This window comes from Tachypleus tridentatus, chromosome 8 (genome assembly GCF_004210375.1).
Source record: "Tachypleus tridentatus isolate NWPU-2018 chromosome 8, ASM421037v1, whole genome shotgun sequence".
In the NCBI taxonomy this organism is placed as follows: domain Eukaryota; kingdom Metazoa; phylum Arthropoda; class Merostomata; order Xiphosura; family Limulidae; genus Tachypleus; species Tachypleus tridentatus.
In genome coordinates this window covers 7,500,263-7,513,402 of record NC_134832.1, presented here as the reverse complement: position 1 = coordinate 7,513,402, position 13,140 = coordinate 7,500,263, and the positions used below count along the sequence as shown (strand labels likewise).

Sequence of the window (13,140 nt, the reverse complement as noted above, 5' to 3'; positions counted from 1 at the left end):
TTACGTTTGGTTGTTACTTTACAGTTGACTTGTACAAACAGGCACAAGGCTGTTCACGGTGTGTGCATGGCTTGGCTTGCAGTATTTCTGCCTGGATTCAGCATGACATCACTGCAGGCTGACTGCTGCTAAACCACAAACTTTTGTTTGCAGTTTTATTCTTCCCAACTCAGCAAATTATTGCACTGTGTATTAGAGGAAATCTGCACTGAGCATTTTCTCTCTTATACAGTATGTGCCTTTGGCAGGAACTATGTACAGTAGACATAAATATGACTGAGTAAGTTGTGGACCTTACCAAGGTAAGATGTGCAGCTACTTAGGTGACATGTTCTACTGTATTAAAATGAAATTTGGTTGGCCTCAATCTGTATTTATACTTGATGTGAAAATATTTCTTCAAATTTGAGGTTTATGACTACAAATGTAAAGTTTTTAATTTTAAAACATTTAGTATTTTGTAAATGGAGTAGAATATATTCTTAGTCTTGGAGAAATATAATCATGATTTTCTGTAATATATGACACATTGGGCATTTTTTAACAGTTCATGTGAATTTTTGTCTTTTGTTTCTATACACATTTTGTATGTTTCATAACATTTATGCTACTAATTTTTATAAGTCAGTCTACATTAATTTAAGAAACACTCCTGATGGTACTTCTGAGTGATTGAATCCATCTAGTAACAAGCAACTTAGGCCCATCACGTGGCTACTAGTGACAAAACAATAGCTGTCATTTTATCTACTAGACACATTAAACACCTAGTGTATTTGACATACTGGGTAATATTGTGTATCATGGATAGGATCACCAAAAATTTCACATTTTTTTTTCTTTTTTTTCCTTTCCTAAAGCAAAGTATTAAGCATACATGAAGATATGGCTACATAAAGATGGATGTATCAATATATGTTAGATAACTAGTATTACAATAGTAAACAGCCCCATTTGGAATGCATTTACAACGGATGCACTAACATCCTTCCTTAAATATAGATAGAATTCAGAAAATGTTTTGATTGCACTTCAACTGCTTTTTTTGTTAACTGAACATGATTTTTTTGGTTTCTCTGCTAGCTTTTACAGTTTGTTTTCTTGTATGAAGCATTAATTGGTATGAATCATTGGGTAAGGTAATAAAGTATATTTTCTTTAGTACCAAAATGGTGAAGGTATTTATACTTTTTGCTTTATCAGTAAAAGTAAATAATACACTTTCAGAATATTTTTTGACTTGGAAGCTTTCTTGTCAAAGGAGAATATATTTGGAAAATGACTTTGATATTATTTATATTTTTTCATTCTTTTGTGACTTATTCACTTTGTTATCATCACCTCCATCATCGCAATCTACATTAAGGCCAAAAAACTCATTATCAGTAAATTCCTTATCATTTTCATCATCTACAACTTCATCATTTATATTCATAATATTCTCATTGTAACTTAGTACTGTGTTTTTTACCATTTGCAGCATTATTAATACTTGCCAATACTTTTCCCCAATGTCTTCAAGTCAGTCTAGCAGGTATTGTTATCCCATAACATTTATAATGATATCTTACTAAATAGTTTGAACATGCAACCCTTTGACATTTCCAATATAACAAGATAAAATTTCCATTTTGATCTAGAATTGCAATTATTTTAACAGCTGTCAGCAATGGGTCATTTGTTTTTTGACCAACATGAGCTTTTCTAATTTGCAAATATATGTTGTGTTAGAAAAAAAAGAAAGAAGAATAATAGCATTTTAAAAATTTGAAATATGCAATTGTTATTAGTAATTCAAGAACTTAGAATGTATTTGTTTGACCCATTTTAATGTATCTATAATGTGATTTTTTATTGCTTATACAATGAAAAATACTTTATTATATTTGTTTTTCTTTAGTTCTTTACAGCTACCTTTGCAATAGAAGCATTCATGAAACTTATTGCTATGAGTCCCAAAAACTATTTTAAAGAAGGATGGAACATCTTTGATTTCATTATTGTGGCTCTTTCCTTGATAGAGCTTACACTTTCAGGTGTCCAAGGATTGTCAGTTCTTCGATCATTCAGATTGGTAAGTGTGAGGATCTGATCATTATATTTATATTCAAATTAGCTATCTTGGTAAGTTGTAAGTCTTGTATAAGTATTATTGACCACAGTTTAAAAAAGACTATCAATAAAATGTTTTTTTTGTGTGTGATTTTATTGAAAAACTCGTTTCCTTCATTGGTAGTTTTTATTTGTGTAGTGAAATATGCTTGGTATTTGTTGTTATTTTAAACTATATACCAAGTTAATAATTTCCTGGTTATAACATTATTTTTTCAACCCCCTTAAGAAAAACAAAGGAAAACTTTAATAACACTTTCTCCATTATGCTTTGTCTTCTTTCCAGACAGTATTGATTTGGTTTATACTAATTTCATTGTATTGAAATCACTGATATATAAGGTATATATTTTGTTTTTACCTCTTGTTTTGTTATGTGTTCAGTATAGATTTATATATCTCAGTTTTTGTTGTGTAGTTGTGGGTGACAAATTTCAAGGTAGATTGAGTCCAAAGAAAGTGAAACGTGTCACATATTCTACCAGATGTAAATGGTCATGGTTAACTTTTTGGTTTTACGTTGATATGTCTTGTGTTTAGTATGAGACATCCTGCTTTTTCATATCTTACTGTTGCCATAATTTTCATGTATTTTTCTTTTATAGGCATTCTTTGCCTTACATCAGTGATGGCTGTTCTGTTTACTTTGAATCAACACATGCACAGTGTGTTTTGGGCCTCATTTTGAAATAACTACAACTTTTGTAGGCAATCCTGTGTGTTAACTATTTAACATGAATGTATATACATACATGTATTGATCATATCATCTATATATATACATTTATATACTTTGATACTGTTGTCAGAACCTTTCCCTATATTTTGATGTGTCTTTTTCACATTTTTCATGTGTGTTTTATGGGTGACCTGCCTAATTTATTTTAATTGGAACTTGATACTTCATGAAATTAAGATTAGAGTATTAGTTTAATTATAGGAAAGCCAAACTGATTGTTATGAGCATTTCTTCTGGACACAAATAGTTCAGATTTTACTTTCAAGTTGAATAAATACTTTAGGACTAAAGCAAATTGTTTAGGCTTCATTGTACCTTAGGAGTTTTACTGCATTTCTGTATGTGTATACTCACTATAATGAATACCTTGTAGGAGTGAAGTTTGTTGCTGGTGTCACAAAGCCATTTTTAATTTGTACCTCGTTTTACGTGTCACATTTCAATAAGATAATGCAGAAACAAAACTAACATGAGGTATAATAGAACTAATTCAGAAACTTTATTCATTTTTTACATAAATCTGTTTTTTAAACATTTTTAAGTTTTGCGCTATGTGGTTGTTGTATTGAATTCTTTTGGAAGACCAACTTTTTTCTTGTGTGATATTTATTGGTTAAGTACAGTAGGTACAATTAAGTGACATACTTTAGTTTTGAGTGTTTAATAATTTAGGTTGTATATAATAAGTAGTTAGTTAATAGCAGCCTAGAAAAGGATAATATTTAAGAGTTGTGTTTGTATAAAAGTGAGATATAAATTTCTTAGTTAAGCTACATAAAGATTGCTTGGTAAATTCAATAAAAATTTTATAATGTGCATGCAAAAGGGTAATTTTTAGTGCACAAATATATGTATATTTTTATTGTTATATCTATGTAAATAGCACTTAAAGTCCTAAAACTCTGTGTAGATGTAGATTTTCTGGAACATTTTCAGGCATCGTTACCTGCTGCCTATACCTTTTTGTTCAAATCTGTTCTCCATATTTTATAATAAGACTTTGGATATACTTTTTTAATTTATAGCTCCAAAATAACAATCAAGAAATATCTTTCATTATTTTACCTATTACGTTCTTTCATGTCTTTGCATGTTAAAATTTGAATTTTTAACAGTTATAATAAATATGGTTTAATTATTCAAAATTTAAATTTGTGTCAGGTGTACTTTTTTCTGAAATGCAAACAGCCTTTTTTGTTGAGTTGCTCTCATTCTGTAAACAGTCAGACAACTTTGTTCTGAATACCCTTGCATAATCTTACCCAGAGTTCTCCACTCTGATATCTTTTGAGAGATTTACAATGTCTGTGTCAGGAAAATGTACAGAGGTTCTGCTTTCTTACCTTAACTTTCATTTTTTTTGTAGACTTTGATGCCATTGACTTCTCTCAGTATGAATTCTGAATTCACTATTAACTGATGCAGATGGTTTTATCATTATCAGAAATTCTATAACTTTTTTTGAAATGTTACTCATGCTGTCTACCTGTAGCGTATATGGAGTTCCTGTGGTTGCATTATCACCATAACAAATTATTAATGCCAAATTGTCTGCTGGTGTCCACATGATTGCAGAATCACCCATCTATTTCTTATAAGAATGAACAAAAGGCCAGTTTGTTTTTGTATCTGTAGAGTGAGGATTTGTCAGCTTGTCCTAATAATGTACAGAAGAAGTTTCTGCTGGTCAGGTTTATTTTCTCAAGCATGCTATATTTTAAATACTGAACCTTGTAAGGGTATAGTGTTGGATTACTCAGTTTTTTATTTTTATATAGAGGCTGTGTTTATGTTGAATTCTGTGTCATGTGTGCAGTGAATTGTAATAATATTTCACAGTACTATATTTTTAAAACAAAGATGTAACAAAACTTAATAGTGGTTCAAATTACCAAGTATTTTGTATGTAAAGTTGCATGAAAAATATTTCACTGCTCCAAGCATTTTGTTGAAAAAAAAAAGCTGTAGCTTTTATTATTCATTTACTGACTTTAAGGATTTTTTACAACTTGCAACCTTTACGGTAGGGAAGAATATTTTTTAAACAGCTACAACAATTTTATCACCATCTTCTAATGCAATGCAAGCCATGGATTCTTCTAAACTTACTGCAAAATACATTCTCTTTGCTTTAGGTGTGATGGCTTCATTTTGCAAAATCATTCCATTGTGATGCATTCACATGTAACTCGTTCGAAAGTACCTTGTTTCTCCTTATTGTATAATTTCAACCATGTTATCAAACAGCATAACTATTTCTTTGCTCACTTCCATCCTTTCCAATTTTTGTAGAATCAAAAGTCTAGTTCATATAAACTTTCACCTTCTACAGATGTCTCTCTTGCTGGTTGAGAAACTGTGTTGGGAGATATGTGTTGTTTTGGTTCTTGAATTCCTCAGGAAACAACAGAATTTTAAAACACTAGGTTATCAGTGTGTTCACTTCAAGTCTTTGTTTATTTTAAACCATCGTTCTGCTCACATAGACAATTCTATGGTGGTATCTTATGTCACAAATCAAGATAGTACGTATTCCTCCAACCTTTTCTTTGCATAGCTTCTCTATTTTATTGGCTTCATTCTTAACATACTCACTTTTGAAACTGATCTGTTCCTAGTGTGGTGATCATTTTAGCACTTTCCTGGGCTCACCACTTTTTGTTTTCTTAGTAGTTCTGCGAATTACATGGCCATCCATCGACCAATACCTTCCCTACTTTGGTCATTGTTTAACCATCCTCTTCCACTTCCAGGGCATGAATCACTTGTGGGAAAACTTCTTCCTTTATGCCTACTCTCTTTTCTATCTCACATTCTTTCCAAAATCAGTTAGTCAAATTTCCAGAATCTTCTCTTCATGCCACTTTGGCCACTGGAACCATAATTTGCCATATTATGTTGCTTTCTCATGTGAAAATTTTCCATTATCACATTGGAAAATAGCTCCTACAGTGATTTCTTGGATCTGTTTTTTTTTGAGTAATGATCAGTGACTACACCCCTTGGCGTGGATTCCTATATGTGGTGAGGGGACCCTCAGGGAAGGTTCTGTTCTTTCAGTTTACCTCCTCTAGGATCTAAACATCCACCCATGTGTTTGCTGTGCATGGTGACCTGTGAGGGGGAGGAGAGGATCCTGGTGGTTGAGGAGTCCAACCTTAACACACTACTTTGCCCTTGAATTCCTGTAGATTTGGCAGCCTTGGAATGGCCCCCTTGGATCAGTCTGCTAGTCCACTTGGGCTATGGTCAACATTTTTGACATTTTTCTTTTAATTTCAACATCACATGTCTTTGGTTTGTAGCTAGTTATTACCCATCCATTTGCAAGAAGTTCTTTAGAGATCCCATTTTTATTTCATTGTTGTCATTCTTTTATGTATATGTTCATTTAGTAAAGATAGAGAAATTACAGCTGTTCATGTTTACATTCTTTTTTACCTTTTTTCCATTTTATTATACTTTGCTAGTTGATGCTTTTTTGTAAGACTTCTTTTTATATTTTCTTCTTTCAAAGCTTACCTTTTCTGCTTTTTGTTTTAATGTGTTCCCTTGAGATGAATTCCTGTACATGGTGAGGGGACATCTTGGAGAAGGTTCTCTACTTTTAAGTTTTACCTCCCCTGAGATTTGAACATCCATTCATATGTTGGCCTTGCATGGTGACCTGTGAAGGTGAGGAGAGGATTCTGCTGGTTAAGGGGTCCAACCACAACACACTATTTTGTCTTTGATTTCCTGTAGACAGGCAACCCCCTTCCAGGGTCAGTTGGCTAATTATGTTGGGTTAGGGTCAACTGAGTGTCAGTGTTGAATGTTCTCAAAAAATGTTGTGGGCATTGTATCTGATGCTGATGTTTGGGTCTAGTGCTCAAAAAACCCTGGCATTGCTGCAGTGTCCTTGTTTGACATTGTAGTGCATCCTCTCATAGGGCTCCATGGTGGGTGGGGTCAGTGGACACTGAGATATTCCTTTTTTTATGGATCCTTCAAATAAAAACTTAAATAAAATAGTAAAAAACAGTCCATAGGTAAACAACCACGTCTTGAAGATTCTGAGCAGCAATCTTCAACATCTATAACACCTGTGCCTCATTTTCTTATACTAGATTCTCTTTCAGATAAACCTTTAGGGCAGATATCTTCCTTTTTCATTCAGAAGGGACTAGAGGGACTTTCTAGCTCTCCAAAATCAGTAAAGAAGCTTCACTCTGGTGACATTGGTGGAAACATCCACACCTCATCATAGTAAACTCCTCTTGCATTCAAAGGTGACTGGGGAAATATCTATTGAGGTTACACCTAATGCTACATTGAATTCATCACGAGGAATTATTGTTGAGAGGTATTTGAAGAAAATCCCAGAGTCAGAGATTCTCACTGGTATCTCCACCCAAGGAGTTTCTGCAGTAAGGTGTATCTCCACTTGCAAAGATGGAACTACAATGCAGACTAGTGTCCTCATTCTGACATTTACATCAGCATGCCCACCTGCCACCATTAAGGCAGGTTATCGTAATTGCAGGGTACGGACATACGTTCCAAACCTTATCAGATGTTTCCAGTATCAGAAGTTTGGTCACTGAAAAACATCATGTCATGGTTCCTTGATATGTGCTTGTTGCAGTGGCAAGGACCACAATGTCTGTGAATGTGAAATGGACCCTCATTACGTCAACTGCAGTGGCTCTCATTCGTCCTACTGTGGTTCCTGCCATAAATGGTTGGAAGAAAAAGAGGTGCAGCATTTGAAAATGATTTATAACATTACTTACCCTAAGGCTTGAAAGTTGCTGTCCACCACTTTATCTAGGCCTTGGCAAGGGAGTGGCGTAGCCTTGTTAGAAGTAGCTTGGGATAACATTAATTTTATTTCATCAATTACATTTTCAAGTTGCAAGTGCCAAAAGGTTGGGAACCCCTGAGTTATACATCTTCTTCTCCCACCCAAAGACGCAAAATGATTATTCGTTCATGGAAGAGGATTTCAACAGCAAAGACCTGCCCAATTGACCTCCCTCGAATAAAGACAGTAAAGAAAAAACACATGATCGTAAACAGAAGGGTTCTCCATCCAATTTGCCTACACATAGATAAAAATGACACCTTGATACAAAGGAACTGTTGAGGTTTACTTTCTAATCTGGATGACATCAAAACATTGCTTCCTACAATCCTGTATGTCTTTCTTTTCAGGAAACATTTCTGAAACCTGCCAATACAGTCACCTTTTGGCTGTTTTCTTTGTACAGAAATGATGGGCTGTGTGATGGACGAGTGCATGGAGGGTGTCAGGGGTGGCACTGTTGGTTGATCAGCATGTTCCCACCCTGTCTTTGCCACTCAACACAACTGTGGAGGCCGTAGCCATCCATGTTTCCTTGGGTCATACGATCACTGTTTGTTTTCTCTACCTAACATCTGGAGAGATCTATGATCAATCAGACCTCCATGCCCTCACTGAACAGTTGCCATCTCCCTTTTTAATCATGGGAGACTTTAATTGATATTATCCCCTCTGGGGAAGTGCTGATATTGATAGGAGGGGTCACTCCTTAGAGCATATGCTCTCTGATCACCTTTCTCTTTTCAATACTGGTTCTTCTACTTATTTTCATGCATCTAATCAGTTCTTTGCTGCTGTTGATCTCTCAGTTTGCACCCCTTTACTATTCTCACACTTTTTTATGGAGGGTTGACTGTAACCCATGAGGTAGTGATCATTTTCCTATAATTTTGAGAGATATTGGCTGTGGTCAATGCCACCCAACTCGCCTACCCTGGTTGAAGCTACATTAAGCAAACTGGCCCTTTTTCACTGCTCTCACAGAACCTAATCTTGCCATCATCTGTAAGCCATCAATAGACGACTATGTGGCAGCAGTAACTGACTGTATTATACAAGCAGCTACTCGATGTATTCCTAAAACCTCTACACGTTTTCCTCGATATCCTTGTCCATGATGGAATCCTGCCTGCCACATAGCATGGAAGACTCAAAATTGGCCTGCAATACTTTTCATAGGTATCCCACACTCTCGCACCGTATTGCTTTCCAGCAGGCCCATGCACATGCTTGGTGGGTAAGAAGTCAAAGCTAGAAGGACTCTTGGATTAAGTTTACAACTAGCGTATCTTCTATCACCAGTTCCAAAGTCAAATGTGACAAGATTCAAAAGGTCAGTTGGCAGTATAATTCTGTCCCCCTCTTGATCTTGCTCTCTGATGGCCAGAAAGTAGCTGATACCCAGAGCATCGACGATAAACTAGGTGAAAGCTTTTACCAGATATCCAGCACTTCTGCTTCTTCCTCCACCTTCTTAACCATCAAGACTCAAGTAGAATGAACACCTCTTTCCTTTCGAACTTATTGTCTCTATGACTATATTTGTCCCTTCACACTGGTGGAACTCAAACTGGCCCTTCATTGGTCTGTCAGTACATTGGTCAGACCTGATGATGTACACTGTAAAATGCTACACCATCTATTTCCTGCTTTTCTTGCTATTCTTCTGATTGTTTTTAACCGGATCTAGCAGGAGAATGTTTTTCCTGATGCCTGGCACCAGACTATCGTCCTACCTTTTTCTAAGCCTGGGAAGGATTCCAAGATTCCTTCAAACTGCTGTCCAATTGCTTTGACAAGCTGTCTATGTAAGACCTTAGACAGGATGGTTAAGGTTAATGCTTGTTTTGTTTGGTTCCTTGAATCAAACAACCTCCCCTCAGCCACCCAGTGCGGGTTCCAACGACAGGACTCCTCCCTGGACCATCTGATTCAACTTCAAACATCAATCAGAGAAGCCTTTCTCAAACAATAACATCTTGTATCAATATTCTTTGACATTGAGAAGGCTTATGATACAACATGGAGGTATGGCATATTACAAGACCTCCATATACACTGCTGGCCAAAATCTCAAGGCTAATGAACATAAAGAAAAAATATGCATTTTGCATTGTTAGACTCGACCACTTACTTGAGTAGAGCTTCAAAAGATAAAAATAAGAAAAGGGAAAATAAAAATAAAAAACTTTTTTAGCATTTAGTTGGGAAAATGTGAACACTCTGAAATTAGCCTAAATACCAGCTGGTCAAAAGTTTAAGACCAAACTGAAATGAAGTATTAATTGGTAAACACGTAACGAAATTTAATCATTTGTGTTCAAGCATTAGTGTTGTCAACGTCTCCCACTGACATCTCCTGTGTTACATTGGGTAAAAACATGACAAAGGCTGAAAAGATGACAGAGTTTGAACGTAGCAGAATTGTCGAGCTGCAAAAGCAAGGTCTCTCTCAATGTGCCATCGCAAAAATTTAACCTGGATGGTCCAGATGGCTTCCAACGTTACTGGCACGATAAGGATATCCCACCAGAGACATTTTCTACACGACACAGTGGAGGAGGTTCCATCATGATCTGGGGTGCTTTTTCCTTCCATGGAATAATGGAACTTCAGGTTATACAGGGGCGTCAAACAGCAGCTGGCTACATTGGCATCTTGGAGAGAGCATCCTTATTGACTGAGGCCCTCGCTTGTGTGGAAATGACTGGATCTTTCAGCAGGACAACACTGCAATCCACAATGCCCACAGGATAAAGGACTTTTCATGGCGAATAACATGATTCGTTTGGACCATCCAGCATGTTTGTCTGAACTGAACCCCATTGAAAATGTTTGGAGGTGGATGGCAAGGGAAGTCTATAGAAATGGATGTAAATTCCAAACAGTTCGTGATCTTTGTGAAGCCATCTTTACCACTTGGAATAACATTCCAGCCAGCCTTCTGCAAACAGTTATATCAACCATGCCAAAGCGAATGTTTGAAGTTATTCACAATGATGGTTATGCAACTCACTACTGAGACCTCTTGTTGGGCATTTCCTACCCTGTTTAGGAATTCTTTTTGGTATGGTCTTAAACTTTTGACCAACTAGTATTTAGGCTAATTTCATAGTGTTCACATTTTTCCAATTAAATTCAGAAAAAGATTTTTATTTTTATTTTCCCTTTTCTTATTTTCATCTTTTGAAGGTCTATTCAATTAAGTGGTTGAGTCTAACAATGTAAAATGCATATTTTTTCTTTATGTTCATTGGCCTTAAGATTTTGGCCAGCAGTGTATATGGGTTATGTGGCCATTTGCCCATTTTTATTAAAAAATTCTTTAATGGACAGGAGATTCCAAGTTTGTGTGGGATTAACACTTTCCTGTTCTTTTCTACAGGAACTTGGAGCCCCTCAAGGCTGTGATTGAGTGAAACACTTTTCAATGTATGGATTAATTGCATCACTGAACAACTCCCTCTTACTGTTGTAAACAGGCTCTATGTTGACGACTTTCACATCTCATGTCAGTCGTCGAACATGAGGTATACTGAGCGGCAGCGACAGACTGCTCTCGATTATTTACTAAGGTGAACTACAGCAAACGGCTTTAATTTCTTTCTCTCTAAAATCGTTTGCAAGCACTTTTGCCGCCAACGGGGTATTCACCCTGATCTTGATCTCTGTATCGGTGAAGTTGTGCTGCCTGTGGTCCCTGAGACAAAGTTCTTATGGCTTATCTTGGACTGCAAGCTGACCTTTATATCACACATCAAGCAGCTGCAGGTTAAATGTACAAGAGCACTGATCTTCCATCACTTGGGGAACTGATTGATGTTCTGTGCTGAAGATATATCATGCTCTTATTCAATTGAAACTCGACTATGGATCACTGGTCTATGGCTCTGCCAGGACCTTGGCCTTAAAGATGTTGGACCCCATTCATCATCAAAGACTTCAGCTTTCAGTACTTTCCCAGTTCAAAGCTTATACATAGAGTCTCATAAACCTTCTTTGCACCTTCACCGTTTGCAACTATCTTTACTATGTGTTTCAAAACATTGTTCCTTACCAAAGCATCCCATCTTGGGTTGTGTTTACCTTCTCTGGTGGGCCATACTTTTTCAGAACAGACAATTTGCCATTGCTTCATTTGGCCTTCATATCCAGGTGCAGTTGAATGAATTGAGTCTGTCCTTGGATAACATTGCTGTATCCACTGGTCAGCCCATCCCACCATGGCTTCTTACAATCTCCTAATGTGACCTATCTTTAAGTCATCTGAGAAAAACAGACACTTCCAATTGGAAATACAGTCTGTTATTTGCTGAACATCTTTCAAACCATCCTTCCATTCTTATTTATACAGATGGTTTGAAATCAGGTGACTATGTAGGGCTCTGCCATGGTTTGTTGTGGTTTGGTGGTTGTGTGCAGAATCCCCTCTACAGCTTCTGTGTTCACTGCTGAACTGTACGTCATTTCTCTTGCCCTGGATCACATAGTAGCTAAGCAGTACTGAAACTGCACTATTTATACTGACTCGCTTAGTTCTCTACTGGTGCTGAAATTGCTTCACAGTAGTTCACACCCTGTTCTCACTGACATTCAAAACCAACTGACCCATTTCTCTTTAACATCTACTTCTATCCAGTTTTTATGGATACAGGGCCACGTTGGCCTTCTTGAGAACTAGCTTGCCAACATCACAGCTATGTCTATCTGCAATGGCACTATCACTGCTGTGCCTCTTCCATACATGGACTATGGTCCTGTATTCAAGGTTCAGCTCTGTGACAGTTGGCAATCAACTTGGAGTGAGCGATGTGAAAACAAGCTTTTCCAAATAAAACCCTGTATTGGACTTGGCCATCTTGCTTCTGTCAGGATCGGAAAGAGGAAGTTGTTCTAATTAGGCTATGCATTAGTCACAGTTTTTTAACTCATCATTTTTTTTATGTGGAACTGATGCACCAGTGTGTAGTCTGTGTGACACTCAGGTCACAATAACCCACATTTCACTGTCTTGCTGTCCTTATGACTGTCAACAACAGCACCATTTTAAACATGTTCTGTCCCAAGGTTTATCCTTAATAATAGACAGTGCAATTGGTGATGGTGACACTATCCACCTTGGAAATGTTTTTAGTGTTTTAAAGGCCATTAATCATTTTAATGCTATTTAAGTTTTTTAATTTATACATTAGACCTTTTTTTAATGTGATTCCCTTTTAATAATCGAAGTCCATCTAGTTTGATTTGAAATTAAAAAATGGCCGTAACGTCAAATCACTCGAAACCAGGACTTGAAAGGCCAATTTCAGGTGACTAATGCTGCTGTTTGGACTACCCATTAGTCATTTGGAGAGTTATAATTAAAATTTTGCTGCAAGTCTTTTAAAATTTTTATTACTTTACTTTCTGAAAATGGCTATAATGTCAAATAATTCTGAACCAG

General features: G+C 36.3%; 1 protein-coding gene across 12 annotated transcripts in view; it reads left to right on the top strand.

Annotated features, from left to right (window-relative positions):
* Positions 1-13,140, top strand: part of LOC143258477 (sodium channel protein para-like) — a 207,065-nt gene that overhangs the window by 108,840 nt on the left and 85,085 nt on the right. For all 12 annotated transcript variants that reach the window (XM_076517512.1, XM_076517510.1, XM_076517514.1 and 9 more), the window contains one exon: positions 1,901-2,074. In XM_076517512.1, coding sequence (XP_076373627.1) covers positions 1,901-2,074 — 174 coding nt within the window. The remainder of the gene's footprint in view (positions 1-1,900; positions 2,075-13,140) is intronic.